Source organism: Mercenaria mercenaria, chromosome 19, assembly GCF_021730395.1.
Source record: "Mercenaria mercenaria strain notata chromosome 19, MADL_Memer_1, whole genome shotgun sequence".
Lineage (NCBI taxonomy): Eukaryota > Metazoa > Mollusca > Bivalvia > Venerida > Veneridae > Mercenaria > Mercenaria mercenaria.
In genome coordinates, this window is record NC_069379.1 from 18,819,315 (window position 1) to 18,842,034 (window position 22,720).

Below are 22,720 nucleotides of genomic sequence, written 5' to 3' on the forward strand. Positions count from 1 at the left end.
AAACCTGTTCTCCGCAAGTAACTGCCAACTTCCCCTCATGAATCAGAGGTGGAGGACTAATGATTTTAGACACAATATCGTTTACCAAATAGTCACGCCCTGCCCGAGGATCAAACTCACGGCCCCGTATCTTTTTAAAAACTGCAAAAATGTATGGGCCATCTTTTTTATTATTTAATGATATATATACACGCAAAACAGAACGGCTTGGAAAATTTACGCCTTCAAGCATGCCAAAATTTTGTTACTTATACCATTAAACAATTTTATATGAAAGATCATCTTACGAAATTTTGTTGGAAGATAAAATCACAAATTGGTTATTTGCGCTATTCGAGATTGGTTATTTGCGCTATTTGAGATTGGTTATATGCGCTATACCAGATTGGTTATTTGCGTCAAATATTTGCACAGATACTGCCAATATCGTTACACAAACTAGAGAAGCTTTTGAGAAAAGCGCATGTCTCCCACAACTGCCACTATGAAAAATGTCTAGTTTCTCTAGATGGTTTAGACGAGTGGATCCAATTAGATGGTCTGGACGAGTGGATCCAATCAGTAATTCAAGGGCCATTAATCGAAAGTGCCTGGATGGATTTGTCTAGTTATCAAACTTGGCTAAGGTCTTATGGCCAAACATATTTTGTTCAAGTTTGGTGAAGAAGATCGGATGAAAAATGACCGACTTAGAGAGCGGACAAGAGTAAAAATGCGGATTTTTCGGTAATTCAAGGGCCATAACTCCAGAATGCCTAGACTGATTTGGTTAGTTATCGGACTTGGCCGAGGTCTTACGGTCAAACACATTTTGTTAAAGTTTGATGAAGATCGGATGAGAAATCTTCGACTTAGAGAGAGGACAAGAGTAAAAAGGCGAATTTCGTAATTCAAGAGCCGTAACTCAAAAATGCCTTAACCGATTTGGCTAGTTAACGAACTTGGCCGAGGTCACATAGTCAAACACATTTTGCTCAAGTTTTGTAAAGATCGGATGAGAAATGATTGACTTAGAGTGCGGACAAGAGTAAAATGGCCAATATTTTGGTAATTCAAGGGCCATAACCCCAATACGCCTGGACCGATTTGGCTAGTTATCGAACTTGGTCAAGGTCTTATGGTCAGACATATTTTATTTAAGTAATATAAGTTTGGTGAAAATCGGATTAGAAATGTTCGACTTAGAGTGCGGACAAGCTTTGTGACACACACACACACACACACGCACACACACACACACATACGCACACACACACAGACTGGAGTACATCAATATATCTCCCACACCACTGTGTTGTGGCAGACATAATTACGCAAAGGGTAATTATTGCAAAACAAAGAAAATATTTGGATACGCTTATATTTAAAACAATAATGGTAAGCCATCAATACGTGCTTTATAAATGCACATTCACAAGTATTAGATTTATTGATCTTTCTGGTGCATTCATGAAACAAATGATGCCTGACAAAAATTGCTTGCTTTTCTGCTCTTATGAAACTTGACTTTTCTCGTTTGTGTGTGTGTGTGTGTGTTTTATTACAAAACACCAGGGTAAAAGTATAAAAGGCAGACAAGCTCAGAAAATGTCTACTTTTCAGCTGAACACAGTGCTGTGAACAACAGAAAACTGATACATTTTTTCTAAATATCTCTACTTTTATTGAACTTTTTTTATTTTTTGAAATTTGGAACATATGTTCTCTAGTATGACAGAATTCAGTATGTAAAATTTTGTAAATTTTTATCAAGTAATTACTGCCTTTCTGAAAAAAAGTTTTTTGTTGTCTGCTAGAAATTCAAATTTACATCTACTTGCTAAAGCCAGCCCACATAAAGGTTATGACCTCCTTTTCAGCCAATAACAGAATAGGGAAGTTTACATGAGTAACATCTTTATCTGACAGATGGCGGGAGATGAAAAAAATAACTCCATTCAGCATTTAGATAAAGAAAAGAAATAAAATCTTCTGCTTTTTCTATAAACAAGCTAGATTTACTCCATAAATGATAATTCACTTTCTGATTTAACCTTCAAAATGTTGAGCACATATTATATCACATTGTTCACATATTCTACATTTGTTCCACTCAATTATTAAGAGTTATAATCCCCAGCATCCCTGTATTGCACACATTACAGTAATTAGCTACGCCACCTGAAAGCTGTAGATAAAAGTGATTTATATCTAGTTCCCAAAACATTGGTTGACCCATTAGGTTAGAAGGTTATTTGACTTCCTTCAGTATTAACCTACTTCAAACAAATGAACAGCAACTGTATAATTTGAAACTGTTACAGTTAAAATATATAGCTCTTACAACCAGATGAGTATTTTTGGTATACTGAAATAAGTACTAGTAAAATTAGCAGGTCTGATTACTCTGAGTACCCTACTTTATAAAATGGGTGTATTCTGGTCAATGTGATAAGCTGAACTAAAACATTCCTAGGATATTTAGTCACCAGGTGTATGTGTTTAGTGCAGTTTGTTAGTATTTACATGCATATTAAATATGGATATCAGAGCCAGTAGTTTCAAAATTCAATTTCTGGGAGACGTAAAAACAAATATTCAAACATTCATTATGTAATACACATACTAACATATATTGTTATAACTCTGAGAGATTCAAAAATTCTATGGAATATGTTTCAAAGAATTGTGTAAGTAAGCAAAAATATTTCCACTGAAATGCTAATTCCTGTGTACCATTGCTCTGATACTGATACAAAAGCAAAGTTAAGTTTAAACGTCTTAGCTTCATCCAGTCATGTAAATTATTAGTATTTCAACAATGGAAAATATTTGTAGATACCCTTGTAGATACATAGGCTTTTTAATTTGTAGATGAGTATTTACTACAATTTATTCAGATCTGAAAAATATACAAAAGCACACGTGGCTCTGTTTACTAGAGATAAAGTTTCAGTGTTATCGCCCATCATCTGTCAGATAAGCCCAGCCTACTCTCTAAATATGCTTAATGGCTTTACCACCGCAATATCAGCCAGGTAGGACCCGGCGTTTAAGTTGATGCCATTATTATGTGGGAGGCCAGACATTAAAATGAAAATTTGAAATTTTGCAAAACGAAAGGACAAAATCGTCATTTACGACATACATTGCACTGACTATAGATTACAACACACTAAAATCTGTTCTTCTTTATTCTGTATAAAACTGACATACATGTTGTATTTCCAATGACAGCAGCACACACAGGACCCATTTTAAATTGCTGTAACTTATATTTTCTTGAAGAATATTGTCAGTGCTGAATAAAAATCAAAAGTAAAGTTGGAGTCTGTTTGATGCAAGAAAAATATTTTCAGTCAAACAAACAAACTGCAAAATAAGCCAAACAAGAGGGCCAAAATGACCCTAGGTTGCTCACATGAGAAGCACACCATAACAGGGTAAACACGTTTGACCTAGTGATTTCATGAAAACAAATATTCTGACCAATTTTTATTAAGATTAAACCAAAAATATGGTCTCATGAGTGTACACAGGTATTTTCTTTTAATTGACTTAGTGACCTAGTTTTTGAACCAACATGACCCAAATTTGTGCTTGTTCATGATTCTATAAAAACAAACAATCTGATTAAGTTTGGGGAATATTTATGCAAACAGGTGGCTTCTAAAGTGTATGCAAGCTTTCCATTTAATTTGATTTAGTGACCTAGTTTTTGGCCCTACGTGACCTATATTCGAAATCACGTCTAAGACTTTATGACAGAAAACATTCTGACCAAATTTTATGAAGATAGAATAAAAAATGTTAGCTTATTTTTTGATCTGCCTGGTGACCTAGTTTTAAACCCACATGACCCAGATAAAAATTATTCTGAGATTTCATGCAGACAAACATTCTGACAAAGTTTCATGCACTTATAATGAAAAATGCAGCCCTTATTGCCTACACAAGGATTTTCTTTTATTTTAACGGGTGACCTATTTCTTTTTTACCCCGGATGACACAGATTCGAAATTGGGCAAAATATCATCGTAATAAACATTTTGACCAAATTTCATGAAGATATTGTCATAAACATAGCCTGTAAAGTGTTATCAATCTTTCTATTTGATAAGACTGGATGACCTTTTTCGTGGCCCAACATGACCCACATTCAAATCTGACATAGAGGTCATCAAGATAAACATTATGATCAAATGTCATGGAAATCCAGCGTAAAATGAAGTCTTTAATGCAAATACACGGTTTTCTTTGATTTGACCTTGCGACTTAGTTTTTGACCCCAGAATACCCATATTCGAACTTGACCTAGATTTTGTCAAAACAATCATTCCGACTAAATTTTATGAATATCCACTGTAAAATGCAGCCCCTATTGCGTACACAAGCTTTTTCTTTAATTTGATTGTGACCTAGTTTTTGATCCCAGATAACCCATATTCAAACTGGATCTGGATTTCATCCAGAAAAACATTCTGATCAAATATAATGTTGATCTTGTGTAACATGCAATCCCGATTGCATACACAAGGTTTTTCTTTGATTTGATCTAACGACCTATGTTTTGACCCCAGATAACCCTTATTCAAACTTGACCTAGATTTTATCAAGGCAATCATTCTGACCAAATTTCATGAAGATCAATTAAAAAGTACAGCCTCGATCGAATACACAAGCTAAATGTTGACAGACAACAGACAGATGACAAGCGCCGGCCATCGAGCGATCACAATACCGCTAAAATGAGACCTAAATTATAGTGGTGGTGTATGATCTTAGTTTCCATGAAACGTTCTGTCATGTGGTTATTTCATTAAGAAAACGCTGATTTAAATGTGATTTTAGCATAAAAATTCCAAAGAAAATAAGGACAATTGCTCTACAGAGAAAATAAAAAGACTGAGGACTACCATTTTTCTATTTAGTGTCTGTATGCCAAAAGCGCATCACAAATACTCCGCGCTTGCGGGCGCGGAGAATAAAGTATAATTTCATAAAGCTAAAGTTTTCTATATGCCATTCTGTGAATTCAGAAAACATTTTACAAGAGTTTTCTATATGTCATTCAGTGAATTCAGAGAAAAGTTTTATAAGAGTTTTCTATATGTCATTCAGTGAATTCAGAGAACATTTTAAATGAGTTTTCTATACGCCATTCAGTGAATTCAGAGAACATTTTAAAAGAGTTTTCTATATGAGATTCAGTAAATTCAGAGAATATTTTACAAGAGTTTTCTATATGCCATTCAGTGAATTCAGAGAACATTTTACAAGAGTTTTCTATATGCCATTCAGTGAATTCAGAGAACATTTTACGAGAATTTCTATATGTCATTCAATGAATTTAGAGAACATTTTACAAGAGTTTTCTATATGAGATTCAGTGAATTCAGAGAACATTTTACAAGAGTTTTCTATATGCCATTCAGTGAAATCAGAGAACATTTTACAAAAGTTTTCTACATGCCAGTCAGTGAATTCAGAGAACATTTTAAAAGATTTTTTATATATGAGATTCAGTGAATTCAGAGAACATTTTCAAGAGTTTTCTATATGCATTCAGTGAATTCAGAGAACATTTTACAAGAGTTTTCTATATGAGATTCAATGAATTCAGAGAACATTTTACAAAAGTTTTTTTTTATATGCCATTTAGTGAATTCAGAGAACATTTTACAAGAGTTTACTATATGAGATTCAGTGAATTCAGAGAACATTTTACAAGAGGATAACTGTTTCTGTGTAAGGTCGAAATATGCAAGATGTTATATTTTCACGACCATGCTGAAAGTTGAACGGTGTTGAAATTACGAAACTGCGATGAGGAAATTCGAAATGGTGAAAGTCGAAATCACGATGGTGAAATTACGAAGCTACGGTGATGAAAACACAAAATCACGAAACTACGATGGAGAAAAACGCGGTATAATTTCTCGTTTTCACCATGGTGTTCCGATTTTAATCATTGCACATCGCAAGTTCGACTTTAATCATTGTGGTTTTGTCTTCCTGTTGCGCATGTATGATGCGATTTCAATACAATAAAGGAGATACTCATACACAGAAATTATGGTGATGGTATATGTATCAATGGGAATTGATCATATGTAGATTTTATGCGAAATAATTAGTCAAAAGTCCAAGCCACGATGATAAATATCGAAACAACATGATGAGGGTCGAAACTACTTGATGCGATTCGAAAGCACGATCATGGTGAAAGTTGAAACCATAATGATGAAAGTTGAAACTACATGATTAAAAGTCAAAACAGCGATATGAAGGCCGAAAGCACGATCACGGTAAAAGTACAAAATTTGTCGTGATTTATTGTCGCAGTTTCTTGGTTTCACCATCATAATTTTGCCTTTCACAAACGCGATTTGGACAACGTCGTAGATTCGTGGATCACCATCGTATGCCTTTCCCTATCGTAATTTTAACATCGTCGTAGATCTGTGGATTACGATCGTATGCCTTTCACTATTAAGATTTTAACAGCGTCGTAGATTCGTGGATCACCATAGTAATTTTGTCTTTTACTATCGCGATTTGGACATCGTCGTAGATTCGTGGTTTCACCATCGTATGCCTTTCACTATCGCCAAACATTATTCACATTCAATGTTTATGGTATTTTTTGTTAGAATATGAACTACCTGGTAGCGACAGTCTTTTCGTTGTTTTTGTTTTGGTTTGTGGCCGCAACAGACGATCTCTATATTTCTAATAAGAGTCAAACTCCAGGTTCGAAAACTACTTTTCCGTCTCAGATTAGTCTGAAATTGAATTTTTAAAACAATTTTTACTAAATTTCAAGTCTGAATTTGAATTCAGGCTAGCCGCCAAGACTAAAGAGTCACCTCAAATTAGTCACTGACTTAACATAAAATTTTAAACATTCAGTTTAGATATACATTAATTTTGTACATGACAAATTCGTTATCAAATTCAGCTGAGATTGAACATGTTTTGCGAACATGAGGCTAGATCGTTAGTTTCTTTAAAAATGCCCATTATTTTGTATCTTCACAAACATACTAGCACCGAGAGAAAGCGTGGTGTAGGAAGCTGATGGATTATGGAAACAACCAGTAGCATTAGAAAGTTTACTGATACTGATTAATAATGAGGATAACAGTGATTCTAAATTGGCCAGCAACATCACGTTAACAAGTTCAGTGATAGCATAATACCGGACATTTTTTGTTGGATTTAACGTCGCACCGACACATGATAGGTCATATGGCGACTTTCCAACTGTAATGGTGAAGGAAGACACGAGGTGCCCCTCCGTTCATTATTTCATCACGAGCGGGCACCATGGTAGAACCACCTACCTTCCGTATGCCAGCTGGATGGCTTCCTCACATGAAGAATTACAGGTGACCACAAGAAATATATAATAAATACAAATAAGTTCAATTAAATAACTAAAAAAAGCCACACCTAACACCATTACTATCATAGCTTGGAAATATCTTTTACTAAATTGATTACAATAATTACACAATTTCAGTGAAGCACAACTTGACTGAGAAATGCGTCCCTTCTCTTCCGCCCCTGAAAGTAGAAACCTGGCTAGATAACACACTTCCTAATACGAAATGATAAGTCTTGAACTGGAAATATGACTCCTAATAATGCGTCTTATAAGCGAAAATATACAGCAGCAAGTCATTAATGCAGACCAAGGTCAGCCTGTACGTCCGTGCATACTGATTATGGTCTGCACCGTTCGTTATTCATTCAGTAAGTTTTTAGTGAATACCTCTTTGAATAATAAATGTGGTACAGCACAAGATGAATGGTGGATCAGTTCATTTAAGAAATTTAGCAGGGTAAAGATTTAATACTTTCAAAAAGTTTTCTAGCTTTCGTATCTTTGGGTAGTGACTTTTATTGTGCAATGTAATTGATTTCTGCCAGCGACAACAATAAAAGGCCAATTACTCCGGGAAAATACAGATACTAAATGGGAAATGGCGCGAAATAAAAGAAGTCGCAAAATGGTGGATTCAAACAGTTCTCGGTCTTTTTGCTGAACTAGTAAAAAATCTCTTCACTAAAATGTCAAATGAATTAATACAGTTGTATAAACAATTACAAAGGGACAATATTAAAAATGATTTAGTTCTAGTACTTTCCTCTCCTGTTATCTTAACGGAGGTAACCAATTACACCAAAACACTACTGATTCGAAAAATCGAAAAACACACATAGCGGAAAGTGAAGTTTCAATCCATTCCCTTTGGTTGTTACTGAGATACCAGATTACGTGCGAAAAATAAAAACAATTACCTTTTCGGAAATAGGACGTACAGAACTTTGTAAAAGTGCAATACAGAGTTATGGAACTTTTGTGTTGCATATCTGATCATCAAGGTAAACACATGTTTGAGGATTTAGTGATAACAGGCCTATCAGCTTACATACAAAACATAACTTTCAGAAGCACCTTCGTTCGAGGATTAAAATACACGTACAATTTGATGATCTCAAGCCTTGTGTTCTGGTGTTATTATGCGGAAATTATCTTGCTTACAGATGGACCATTATGTCCATCTTTGCACTTAGTACGACAGTGACCATGACCTTTAACCATGAAAGGTCGAAATCAAGGGGTTCATAATGGTGAATGTGCACTGTGCACTAACGGTCACTGTGATCTTACCCGTTGACCTAAATAGCCTTATAAGGTAGATAATCTCCAATGTTATTGGGTTCAATCAGTCAAAGTTCAAGGTAACAGTGGCCTGAACCTTTAAAACGATTTAGGCCAATAACAAGAGAACCACTTGACCCAGAACTTTACAGCATAATTAGGACAATGAAGTAGATGACTCCTTTTGTTTAATAGGCCAATCTGCAAGGTCACAGGGGTCTGAACTTTGAAAATGATCTTCACTGAATAAACTGAAAATCACGTGACAAAGAACCGTCATACGTAATAGCATGCAAAGGAAGTAAATGAACCTTATTGTTTCTGGGATCTTTAAGTCAAAATTCAAGGGCGCATGCATCTGAACACTGAAAACTATTATTCACGGTGCATTTATTTGAGAACAACCTGTAGAGTTTATACAGCATGATTGGGCTAATGAAGTCTATGGTCCCTATTATTTTCAAATAAATGGAAGGAAACGGTTTGATAAACCGAACGGAACGACGGACCAACCGACCGACCGAACGACCGAGGCGAAAGACAGGTGCAAAGTAATATACCTCCGCTTCTCCGAAGGGGGGGGGGGGGGGGGGGGGGGGCATTGTAAATGTTATCTTACAGTTAATTTCTGTATCCGAATAGCATGAGAAATCCATCCTGTTGTTTCAGACACCTGACCCTAATAAGGGCCATTTACACCGTTGTTATTAGCCGAGGATTTTTCCAATGAGCATAATTGCGCATACCAAAATTTTACATATTTTAAGTAATGCTAGATTATTTCATCCGTGACCGATCGTTTAACCGATAATAATTATTTTCAACTCAAATTAATAAGTTAAATATTTGTTTTACGTAAAATTAACTAAGTCGACTGAAACTCACAGCAGGTATGCAGTCGGAACCAGCATAGGGATGGTCCTTGCACTTGTTGTCGCAATAACTTCCGCAGAGTGCTCGAACATCCGGGTCGTTACAAATGCATATTTCCGTCTGTAAAAGTTCACAAAACAGTTCACTGACAACAGGATCTCCGCATTTGTTTAACTGTACATCAACTGGCTTGTCTGAAATCAATAAAGAAACAAGGTTAAGTAAAGGAAATAGTCCATTAAGTTGCAGACTTTGTTTGGATCGTAAATAAACATGTGAAATACATACAATATATACAAAAGGCAAAAGTAACTAATGCACTAGTATGTTAAAGGCAAAGACACCAAGAAAGGCATTTAAAGATATCCAGTCTTATACATTTGTACTTTTTTAAAATTGCATTTGCCACCAGTATACTGATATTTATCATACGTAAAAAGTGCTCCCTTTCACCATATTAGATTTCAAGTTTCTATGGCAACCATTAATTTGAGAAAAAAAAACAGTAACCTTACGTAATGCCCATTATATCAGATTATGACATGGTTTGATTTTATCGCCAGTTTAACAAAGAAGATCAATCTCTGTATATTCTACGATAAACAACGGTTGACGCGCAGACCGGTAAGAGAGCAGTTTGATGTCAATTATGACCTCTAAATGCCACATGACGTCCTATTCATTACAACTCAAATAAAAGAAGCTTAGAAACAATTTAAAGATAAATTTCACATAACATTTAAGAATGAAAATAATTAATGCTTTCTGTGATTTGTCATCTAATTTACCACGGTTCATCGTTCAGACGCTTAGATATTAAAGCACTCGGGCTAACGCTATCGTGGTTTAATTCTTGCGCATCTGAACTCTGAATAGTGTGAATTTGACAACAGACTTCTCGAAGGCCTTGATACATAGTTAAACAGAATATCTGATTACTTACGATCACATTTCCCACATGTCTGTCTGCAATACTGTAGAGCATATTCGTCTCTACCACAGAACAACTGCTGTGCTCCTGGTGTGGAACAGTTGAGGTAGTCCCAACAAGTGTCTGAAAAGAAAAGAAATCAACAGTATCAAAACTGAAACGATGAAATTATATCCACCAAAAGTACAACTAGTCACAAACATATTTAAGACAATTCCTAGACATTTGGTGGCATGGGGTCCATTTAATGTTTAAGAGTTCCAGCTTATGTCGGTGTTAGTGAGTGTCACATGTGTTGCATGATTCATTTCCTACAGGGACACATCTGTGCGCATGCGCAAATATTGTTTTGCTCCAGCGCTTTCTATATTTCCAACGGATCTTTCATGAAATTAAAAAGGTGAAAAAATGCACAAAAACGTATAGCCTGTCACAGTATCAGCAAGTACAAAGGAATCTAAACTAACATTTTATGCTTAGATTCTGAAGTAGGCAATCATGACTGCTGAGCATAATCAATGATACAGTTCTGGTCACTGGCACCAGACAAGAAAGAATTTGCAATTGTACAATTTATACCATACCCGTAGGTTCTCTGTGGGAACCACTGTACCGTATGCGAAAATATACTAGTCCATTTAAACCGCGCATTCCTAACCTTAAACGCGCAGTTCGGAAAATAGATACTATGCACATTCAACAATTGGTAATTTATCTTATACAGTGCACCAGTCATATGCTCTTTATGTCTTGTATCTGAAACGATATTTCAATGTAATTCCCAACTTTTTAAATCTGAACTTGAAGAATTGATACAGAATGTTTCTTCCCATTATTGGCTCAGTATATTGACGATCTACAGCAGGACGCTTAGGTAAAGAAAGCTACACCATTAGTTTTCATAAATGGTTTGCAAAAACTATGGAAGTATAGTCACTTTGGAGGTCTGTTTTAATTTGCGCATACGCAACAATACATACCACACAGACCGCATGACCTCCGACATAGACTCCATGCCGCTGGTTTCGCCTTATAGACCTCCCACAGAACGTCGTGGTCACCACATCCAGTCGATGTAGGATCATCGTGACATTTATCTGCGAAATACAAATGCGAGCCTTGCAATATTTGTTGTAATATGCAACATTATACGGTTTTGCACATTAGAGTTTAACTGATAAATTATGCATATATTTAATATATTGGACCAATAATGCTAATCTGCATTTTTCGTTCGATTACGAATTCTCGTTATTTCGGCATTTTCCGGCTGGTAACAAATTCTCCGTATGTTATTTCGGCCCGTATGTTATTTCGGCATTTTCCAGTTTAGTTTAAACATATCTTATTTTTTTCTAATTAGATGAAGTTACATAGTCAAATACATGTGAAAAATACATTTGTGAAACGTTGGATTGGAGAACAGGTAAATGCTTATATTAATTTCTTTCCATGGTGGGGTTGGCCTAACTATCATTGCACTTTTTCGACCAGAAAGTAATGTAAGTTAGTGAAAGTAGTTATTGATTGAAACCTTCGCAAAAAAGATTTATACCATTACGTTTACCGCAACAACTATTATAATAAATTTATCATTGTTATTCAATTCTGTAAGGTAGACTAGGAGACTAGGAGATAAAAAGAAACAAAATAGTGCGATTTTGTATGGGTCATGATGTCACGCAAAGGACAAAGGGAATGCAGAAACCACCAAATATGTCCCCGTCATGTGTCACATCTTTTAGTTGCCGCTATGTAGCTTTGACACGTAGGAAGATTACTTTGTTGGTTTCGTATGCAAGATGCTCGTCTCCATGAAGAAGATTATTGAGTGTGATACCACATGGGAGGTCAGATAAGTACCGTTGACATGGGAGGTGAAACCTCGGACACTAAAGGAGAAAATGAAGCGGAGTTCGACTGCACCACGTTCACAGAGAGGTGATTCAACAATATTCTATGATGAAGCTCAAAGTTTAGAGAACTGCATCCGAGTCGTAAGCGAGTATGCTGAATTTGGTACTTATGTACCCCGATGTTAAAGAGTGATTTGGAGCTATTCTTACAAATGGAAAGTTTGTTTTTAAATTCAGAAAAAGAGGAGGCGTTTTGGACATCAGAAGAGAGCGCGTTCCACTGACGGATTGTTGTGGGCAAAAGAGAACTGGGTGTTTGTATGGATCAAAGGTATGCTGTGAATCGAACAGAGATGGTAAAATTGAATATTATGGCTAGGAATGAGATTTCGTAGATACATAGGAGTGAAGTTGTTTTTCATCTTATAAAACTGTATTAGCCGATATTTTCTTCTCCGTTCAGACAAAGTTTCCCAGTTTAATTCTTTCAAGAGACGTTCTGAGTTGCAATATTGCGCATCCAGTTTGATTACGAATTCTCCGTATGCTATATTTCGGCATTTTCCAGTTTATTTCGAAGTTTTCGTATGCTCTTTCGGCATTTTCCGGTTCATTATTAATTCTCCGTATGCTGTTTCCCTATTTCCCTGTTGATACGAACTCTTCATATGCTATTTCGGCATTCTCCAGTTTGATTACGAATTCTCCGTATGCTATTTTGGCATTTTCCGGCTGTTAGGAATTCTCCGTAATACTACGCTAATTTTGGCATTTTCCGGCTGTTACGAATTCTCCATATGCTATTTCGCCTTTTTGCGGTTAGTAACGAATTCTTCGTATTTCAGCCTTTTGCAGTTTATTACGAATAAACCATGTTTTTTTTCGGCATTTTCAGGCCGTTAGGAATTCTCCGTATGTTATCTTTGGCATTTTCCGGCCGGCGTTAGGAATTCTCCGTATATTATTTTCGGCATTTTCCGGCTGTTAGGAATTTTCCGTATGCTATTTTCGGCATTTTCCGGCTGTTACGAATTCTCCGTATACTACGTCGGCACTTTCCAGTTGATTACGAATTTTCCGTATGTTATTTCGGCATTTTGCAGTTTATTACGACTTCTCCGTATACCATTTCGGCTTTTTCCGGTTGTTAGGAATTCTCCGTATGTCATTTCGGCATTTTGCAGTTTATTACGAATTCTCCGTATGCTATGTTGGCATTCTCCGGTCAGTAACGAATTCTCCATATGTTTTTTCGGCCTTTAACAGTTGATTACGAATTCTCCGTATGCTATTTCGGCATTTTGCAGTTGATTACGATATCTCTGTATGTTATTTCTAAATTTTTCGGTTGTTACGAATTTTCCGTATGCTATTTCGGCATTTTCCGGTGAGTAACGAATTTTCGGCATTTTTCAGTTGATTACGATATCTCTGTAAGCTATTTCGGCTTTTTCCGGCTGTTAGGAATTCTCCGTACGTTATTTTCGGCATTGTCCGGCTGTTACAAATTCTCTGTATGCTATTTTGATACTTCCGGTTAGTAACGAATTTTCCGTATGCTATTTCGGCCTTCAGCAGTTTATTACGAATTCTCCGTGTGCTATTTCGGCATTTTCCGGTAAGTAACGAATTCTCCATATGTTATTTCGGGCTTTTGCAGTTTATTACGAGATCTTTGTATGCTATTTCGGCATTTTCCCGTTATTACGAATTCTCCGTTTGTTATTTCGAACTTTTGCTGTTTATTACAAATTCTTCGTATGCTATTTCGGCATTTTCCGGTTATTACGAATTCTCCGTTTGTTATTTCGGCCTTTTGCAGTTTATTACGAATTCTTCGTATGTTATTTCAGCATTTTCCGGCTTTTACGAATTCTCCGTATATCATTTCGGCCTTTTGCAGTTTATTACGAATTCTCCGTATGCTATTTCGGCATTTTCCGGTTAGTAACGAATTCTCCGTATGTTCTTTCGGCATTTTGCAGTTGATTGCGAATTCATCGTATGCTATTTCGGCATTTTCCGGTTGTTACGAAGTCTCCGTATGCTATCTCGGCATTTTCCGCTTGTTACGAATATACAATCTTCTACTGAAATAGCAAAGAAGGCGTTTAATTAAAAGTATATTAGAGTAAACATACTGTATGATCTTTCTGCATGTTTTCATGCTAAAAATAGTGCTAACATACTGTGTGACGAATGTAAAAAGCCTCTACGTATAATTAGTAAATATGCTTTTTAAAACTGTTTTCTAGGGATTGTTTAGAGGTTTTGTTCTTGATCTATAATTAATCGATACCTAATCGATCTTTTTCTTTGTGTTTATGCTCACAATGGTAGTGAGTGAGCAATCAGACGGCTGTACAATGTCACTCCGTAATTCAATTAGTGTTGTTATAGTTTCGCCATAACAGATTCTCTTCCCAGGATTTTAGTTCTAATTCAGCAAGGCACCGTTCTTGCATAGTGGCTTCTCTTATGCTCACAGTAGTATGGCTATATGCTCAGAATAGTATTTGTTTATGCTCACTATAGCATTGTTTATGCTCACTGAAGGATTGTCTTATTTCACAGTTGTATTGTGTAAGTCGTATGACAGCTGTAGAAGTATCCCCATTTTATTCAAACAATATTGTTAAAGTTCCATCATTTACTGCTGGTTTTCAGTTTTTGGAAAACAATTCAAACCCTTAAATCTATTCTACCATTTATTTTCCTATTAAACAAAGAAGACTGAATCTGTGTGTTATTATGCATTCTAATATGAGCCGCGCCATAAGAAAACCAACATAATGCGTTTGCGACCAGCATGGATCCAGACCTGCCTGTGCAGTCTGGTCAGGATCCATGCTGTTCGTTTTCAAAGCCTATTGCAATTAGAGAAACTGTTAGCGAACAGCATGGATCCTGACCAGACTGCACGGATGCAAAACCACTATGTTGGTTTTCTCACGGTGCGGCTCATATGTTTTTCTCTATTAAGACACTCCTACGCTAGAATGACGTCACATATATTTTATCTAAAGTTTTAGATTAAGGGCATATTAGAATCAAAATAATGTATCGAAAAAGACTGTAATACGTCGTACAAATAATTGTGTGCCTTCGTGAAATTATTACGCCCAACATATAACCGCCCATCGTGCATAAATAGTGTTAAACATTCCTTTGCTTTAAATTTTTTCTTAAACAAAAGATATCAGGGATCAGAAATTCAAAACAGTACAAGTATATCGTATACCTGAGAATAAGGTTATGTTTAGTGCATACGGTTTGAAATAATAGACCCAGTGATTTTTGTTTTGAAAAAGTAAAGATGCCTACGCCCGCTGAATTGGGAAAATAAGCGCGATAATACCCTAAAATAGGAAAATCAGAAATGTGTTTAATTTCAATACTAACTGATATAAACCTATACAGTACTACCTGAATGTTTTTGAAAGGTTAACATTTTTTTTTCAAAAACCACATTTGGATTTAAAAACATGAAACTTAAGGTTGGTAAAATTAATTAAGACACCAGTACAAATTATAAAATTTGTGTATTCTTCAATGTTCAGTTCATTCCCTTGAGATTTGAAAACGTCCGAAATTTGTACTATCCGAAAATAGGTACATTCGCGCCAATTTTGATCTCCAATTTTTCAAAAACTAGAAATGAATGAAATGATAAACTGACATAATGAAACATGTTTAAACAGATTTAAGTCCATATTTCTCTTTAAAATGTTTTGTTTGTCATGTGTTTTCGCGACGGTAACCTTGATGCAATTTAGATCTCAAAAAGGACGTTTCTGTTGCAATTTCTGCCAATTTCATATTAGATATCGCGGATCTAACACCCGTCTATAAGCTCTTAAATTTTGGAAGTAAATTTCTTCGATTTGAGGGGGAAAACACCTGTTTTAGGGGAAAATGACGGTTTTGTTTTGGGAAAAATAGCCTATTTTGGCAAGGAAAACTGCCGAAATTCGACAAAGAAAAATCACTGAAGCCTACACACTTAATACACAGTATAATGTGTACTAGCCCTACAAAAAATGGAAGTATTTTAACAATCAGCTTTAATTTACGAGTGTAATTGTATAAACAATAAGAATTTATAAACGTAGTGAATTCAATTACATCTGAAGAGGAGTTTCAACATCAGAAGCAAATACAGTTGAAAACTCGGTATCTCGATTTCCAAGGGATCGAACCTTTTACCTCGTGATAACTGAAATTCGACTTAAAATGATAATGTTTGCACCTGTTTTGTGACCGAACTTAAACATGTTTTGAGATAGCGAGTGTTTTTAGATAAGCGATTTGGAGTTTCAGCATTATCAAAATATTTCAGTGAAGGATATGCATTGGATGTTATTAGACGAGAGTAAATCGCCTTACCTGTTGGTGTCGTAGATTGCACTGTTACAGTCGTTGTTGTGAAAAGATCTGTAATAAGAAATTTGTCGTAAACTAGTGTTCTTATTAATGTAAAATTTAGGTAAAACATCATTCAAATGTTTTGCATGGTTCTCATATAAATATTTACAAAAGCTGTGTCAAGATTTTAGTCGCCATACTAACATTAATCAAACTTTAAGATACAAATTTTATTTAAAGTCGGTGTTAAATATACAGACAACATTAGCTATGTATAGCTATTGACCGACCGACTTTAGTCATATGATTTTCCCTTCTATTGTTATCATTATATCGAATTTAAGATGTCTAATAATAGGTCTTACTTTTTTACCTTTTAATGATATCATAAATTTAAATCTAAGATCTGCAAAATTGATTAAATAACATAAAAAAATCGCTATCAAAATGATGAAATATGGATGCCTGGTAAGTACATATATTTTTTGTATCATTTGAAAGTGTCTGTTGATTAAAATCAAGTAGACTGTTCTAACGTCTTTCGAGATTTTTCTTAAAGTTAATTAATCAAATTCGTATCGATGCATGCATTGCTGCTATCAAACTTTCCTCTGCTCTAAAGCCAAAAAAGTCAAAGAAATGAAGACGCTCTGTATAACAACCTTATGTATAAATGTACTGCGACAAGTTCCGCGTCGTTTACATACCGTGACATGTTCCTAAATGATTCTTTAACAAAGCCCACGGCAAATTTGAACAGATCGCGTCCATGCCTGTCTGACAACACACCTCAGTCAACTTCTCATATCCAGGCACACACGTGAGAGAACAGGCAGCAAATTGTTCCAGAGAGGTCCACACTGTAATAAAATATCTCAAGTAAGTGGACCAGTATTAACATACGGAACTTTTCGTATAAGGTCTAAAAAGTACTTTGTTTCCGGTAACATGCTAAAACTATTAGGGTAAGTAGGTCGGATTTTTTTTGATATTTGTTTTTATTATGTGAGACTTTTCGGAAATTATTTTTGTGTCAAAAAATGAAAACAAAAAGGGGGTTATGCCTTTAGAGCATCAGTTAGTTGATTTCTAACGTCACTTACAATGTTTAAAGCTTTACACATTTTTGTTAAAATATTCTCCAAGGTATATTCAGCTTTGGACAGAACAAATGGCGAATTATTATTGAAGATTTTCGAACAACTTATGATCCTTTCTGTGGTTAAGTTCTTATATATATATTCTCTTAAGCATTTCGTGTTGTGTATTTTAGGAAACGTCTTGCATTGATAACTCTTGTAACTTTAGAATTTGATGGGGATAAAGGGTGAGGTTGGAACTTCCCACTGAGGGTTTTTGTCGATAGCCGTTCCAAAGAAGTGCCATAATATGTTCCTTGTGTCATCTACGACTTCTTTCTATTTTGCGTCCATATCTACCATGTGTGCATCTTTACATACATTATTATATGGTCCGGTATACACGAGGAGGCTTCTTCTTTAGATTGAGACGTATATTGGAACTTTGTTTTCGTTTTTAATTATACTGATGAAACACTGTCGCATGCGGACATCGACCTAACACAGCCAATGGGTATATGGATACCTCCCCACTCACCTCGGACAATACCCACCCCTGCTGAATTTGGCCAAGGTGGACAAAATCCCCCGTCCCTTTTCTTGTTTCCAAATTATATTAAAATTTTTGCTTATACCGTTTATAATTGATAATCAACATCTTAAATATGGTATTTGTTTTATTTTTGTTCATTTTTGTTTAATCTTGAAGTGTTAATCAACCAAATTAACGGGGTCTTTTGTCCGCCTCGGTCACATTGAACAAGGAGGATTTTGGCCTGCGGAATTTTGTTCCACATTCTAGCCAATGTTAATATCTCTGCAAAATGTAATTGTGTAGCTCAATACAAGCAATGACAAAACGTACAAAACGTACCTTTAAATAGAATCAGTCATTTTCAAAAGGAATGAAAAAAAGTGTATTGTGTACTGCTACAAAAACTCTTTATAAAAATACTGTAAGTGTTAATATACCTGCAGGAGCTGGAGTTACTAGCATACCTGAAGAAAAGTCGAAAAGAACAATATATGTTTGTAGTTTAATCGAGAAAGATGCGTTATGTATTTTCAGTGCATGAAACTGTGATCCAAGTCCTAAAATCAGCATAATTTTACCAAACATATCATAAACTTTCAGGTACTTCATCAAAAGTACATACTGTTAAATATCCATATGATGTTTCTGAACCTATACATAAAGAAGTTCTGTTCTCGCTTTTTGATTTATCATTAATTACATCAAAGCAGTAACACGACCAATAACACAAGATACAATTTTTGACCGGAAATTTTGGATTCTTCTACTCTTGTCTAGTGGGCGACATTTCCATCAGAGTGGTTGGCTTAAACTAAATAGACATATCAAAGGAGATAAATTTGTAAATCCCCGCGAAATCAATAGTTTTCTCCGTAATGAAATATAAGACAGAAAGAAAACCTAATACCTGGGCATGACCCAAGACGAGGTTTCAGCAAATTCCATGGTAAGTTTGAACAAACTGAAATGAATACTCAACACAGTGCCAGCTGGACATTTACCTCTGGCTGGATATTCTTCTTATAAATTTGAATATCCAACTCAGTGCAAGCTGGATATTTACCACTGGCTAGATATTCGTCTTATAAATTTGAATACCAAACTCAGAGCTAGCTAAATAAATAGATAAATTTGTAAATCCCCGCGAAATCAATAGTTTTCTCCGTAATGAAATATAAGACAGAAAGAAAACTATAATACCTGGGCATGACCCAAGACGAGGTTTCAGCAGATTCCATGGTAAGTTTGAACAAACTGCGTCAATGCCTGTCTTACAACATGTTTCCGTCAGTTTTTTAAAGCCAGATACACACGTGAGATAACATGAGGCAAATTGTTCTAATGATATGTTTGCTGAAATATGAATTAAGCATTATTGATCAAATCGACATTACAACAAAAGCCTCTATTTTGCAAAAACGACATATACAAGCCTTTGTCAATAAACAATATATAAAAATCCTCTGGCTGGATATTCGTGTTTCATATTTGAATACCCAGCTCAGAGCTAGCTGGGTATACAATGCTGGCTGTGTATTCAGTTTATTTATGTGTCGTAAATACCCAACTCATAGATATCTGTGTACTCACCTCTGGCTGGGTATTCATCTTTTGTAATTTGAATACACAACTCAGAGCTAGCTGTATATTTACGTCTGGCTATTTATTCGTCTTTTGTAATATGAATACCAAACTCAGAGCTATCTGTGTATTCACCTCTGGCTGGGTATCCGTCTTTTGTAATTTGAATACCCAACTCAGAGCTAGCTGTGTATTTACCTCTGGCTGGGTATCCGTCTTTTGTAATTTGAATACCCAACTCAGAGCCAGCTGTGTATTTACCTCTGGCTGGATATTCGTCTTAGGTAGTTTGAATACCAAACTCAGAGCCAGCTGTGTATTTACCTCTGGCTGGGTATTTGAATACCCAACTCAGAGCTAGCTGTGTATTTACCTTTGGCTGGGTATTCGTCTTAGACAATCTGAATACTCAACACAGTGCCAGCTGGACATTTACCTCTGGCTGGATATTCTTCTTATTAATTTGAATATCCAACTCAGTGCAAGCTGGATATTTACCACTGGCTAGATATTCGTCTTATAAATTTGAATACCCAACTCAGAGCTAGCTTGGTATTCTATCCTAGCTGTGTATTCAATTTCTTATGTGTCGTGAATATCCAACTCAGAGCTAGCTGTGTATTTACCTCTGACTGGATATTGATCTTTGGTAATTTGAATGCTCAACTCAGAGCTAGTCGGATATTCACCTCTGGCTTGATACTTGTCTTATACATTTGAAAATCCAACTCAGAGCTAACTGGGTATTGAATAATGGCTGTGTATTCAGTTTTCTTATGTGTTGTGAATACTCAACTTACAGCTAGCTGGATATTCTTAGGCTGGATATTCGTCTTATATATTTGTATACTCAACTCAGAGCTAGCTTGGTACTCAATGCTTGCTGTGTATTCAGTTTCCTTATGTGTTTGAATATCCAACTCAGAGCTTGCTGTGTATTCACCTCTTGCTGGATATTCGTCTTAGGTAATTTGAATACGCAAATCAGAGCTAGCTGTGTATTTTTTCCTGTCTGTATTTTCAGTTTTCCTATGTGTCCTGAATATCCAAGCAAGCTGTGGCTGGAAGATGGGTATTGGAAGTTGGATATTCCATATCTACTTATGTTCTAATTCCCAGCCAGCTGTCAGTTGGGTATTCAAACTATTAAACGCTAGAACCAAATCAGAGGTGAATATCCAGCCAGCATAAAATACCCAGCTAGTTCTGAGCTGGATATTCACGACACATAAGGACACAAATTATACAGCCAGGATTGAATACCCTGCTAGCTCTGAGTTGGATATTTAAATATTAAAGACGAACATTCAACTAGAGGTGAATATCCAACTAGCACTGAGTTGGGTATTCAAATATAAAAGACGAATATCTTACCAGAGGTGAATATCCAGCTTGCACTGAGATGGGAATTCAAATATAAAAGACGAATGTCCAACCATCAGTGAATATCCAGCTAGCACTGAGTTGGATATTCAAATATAAATGACGAATATCCAGTCATTGGTAAATACCCAGCTAGCTCTGAGTTGGGTATTCAAATATAAAAGACGAATATCCATTCAGATGTAAATACACAGCTAGCTCTGAGCTGTATATTCACGACACATAAGGAAATTTTAATACAGCCAGGACTGAATACACAGCTACCACTGAGTCGGGTATTCAAATATAAAAGACGAATACCCAGCTAATGGTGAATACTCAACTAGCTCTGAGTTGAATATTCATGACACATAAGGAAACTGAGTATACAGCTAAGGTTGAATACCCAGCTAGCTTTGAGCTGGATATTCAAATATAAAAGACGAATATCCAGCAATAGGTGAATACACAGCTAGCTCTGCGTTGGATATTCAGAACACATAAAGAAACTGAAATATACAGCCAGGATTGAATACCCAGCTAGGTCTGAGTTGGGTATTCAAATATAAAAGACGAATATCTAGTCGTAGGTGAATATCCAGCTAGCTCTCAGTTGGGTTTCAAATATTAAAGACGAATATCCAGCCAGAGGTGAATATCTAGCAAGCTCTGAGTTGGGTATTCAAATTACTTAAGACGAATATCCAGCGAGAGATGAATAAACATCTAGCTCTGAGATGGATATTCAAGGCACATAAGAAAAGTGAATACACAACCAGGATTGAATACCCAGTTAGCTCTGATTTGGGTATTTAAATAAAAAGGACGAATATCCAGCCAGAAGCGAATACCCAACTAGATCTGAGTTGGACATTCACGACACAATAGAAAACTGAATACATAGCCAGCATTGAGCTAATTCTGTGTTGTGTATTTAAATTACTTCAGACGAACATCAAGCCAGAGGTAAATACCAAGCTAGATCTGAGCTGGATATTCACGACATATAAGAAAACTGAATACACAGCCAGAATTAAATACTCAGTTAATTCTGAGTTGTGTATTCAAATTACTTCAGACGAATATCCGACCAGAGGCGAATGCACCACTAGTTCTGAGTTGGAAATTCAAATTACCTGAGACGAATATCCAGCCAGAGAAGAATACACAGCTAGCTCTGAGTTTGATATTCACGACAAATAAGGAAACTGAACACACAGCCAGGGTTGAATACCCAGCTAGCTCTGAGTAAGTTTTTTGAGACGAACATCCACCCAGAGGTATATATCCAGCTAGCAATGAGTTGGGAATTCAAATATATCAGCCGAATATCCAGCAAGAGGTGAACACCCAGATAGTATTCTGAGCTAGCTGGATATTCACCTTTGGCTGGATATTCATCTTTTATATTTGAATACCCTACTCAGAGCTAGCTAGATATCACCTCTGGCTAGATATTCGTCTTTTATATTTGAATGCTAGCTGGGT

At 35.9% G+C, this 22,720-nt stretch overlaps 1 protein-coding gene across 11 annotated transcripts in view; it reads right to left on the reverse strand.

Moving 5' to 3' along the window:
* LOC123542395 (integumentary mucin C.1-like) overlaps positions 1 to 22,720 on the reverse strand; it is a 64,854-nt gene that overhangs the window by 17,568 nt on the left and 24,566 nt on the right. For 3 of the 11 annotated variants that reach the window (XM_053531849.1, XM_053531848.1, XM_053531845.1), the window contains one exon: positions 19,490 to 19,642. The exons of 2 other annotated variants lie outside the window; for them this stretch is intronic. In XM_053531849.1, coding sequence (XP_053387824.1) covers positions 19,490 to 19,642 — 153 coding nt within the window. Of the gene's footprint in view, positions 1 to 6,033; positions 6,765 to 7,449; positions 7,549 to 9,535; positions 9,718 to 10,466; positions 10,578 to 11,434; positions 11,552 to 16,696; positions 16,745 to 17,382; positions 17,536 to 18,726; positions 18,754 to 19,489; positions 19,643 to 22,720 lie in introns of those variants that run through there. 6 more of the 11 variants (XM_053531851.1, XM_053531850.1, XM_053531855.1 and 3 more) reach the window with 6 other exon arrangements.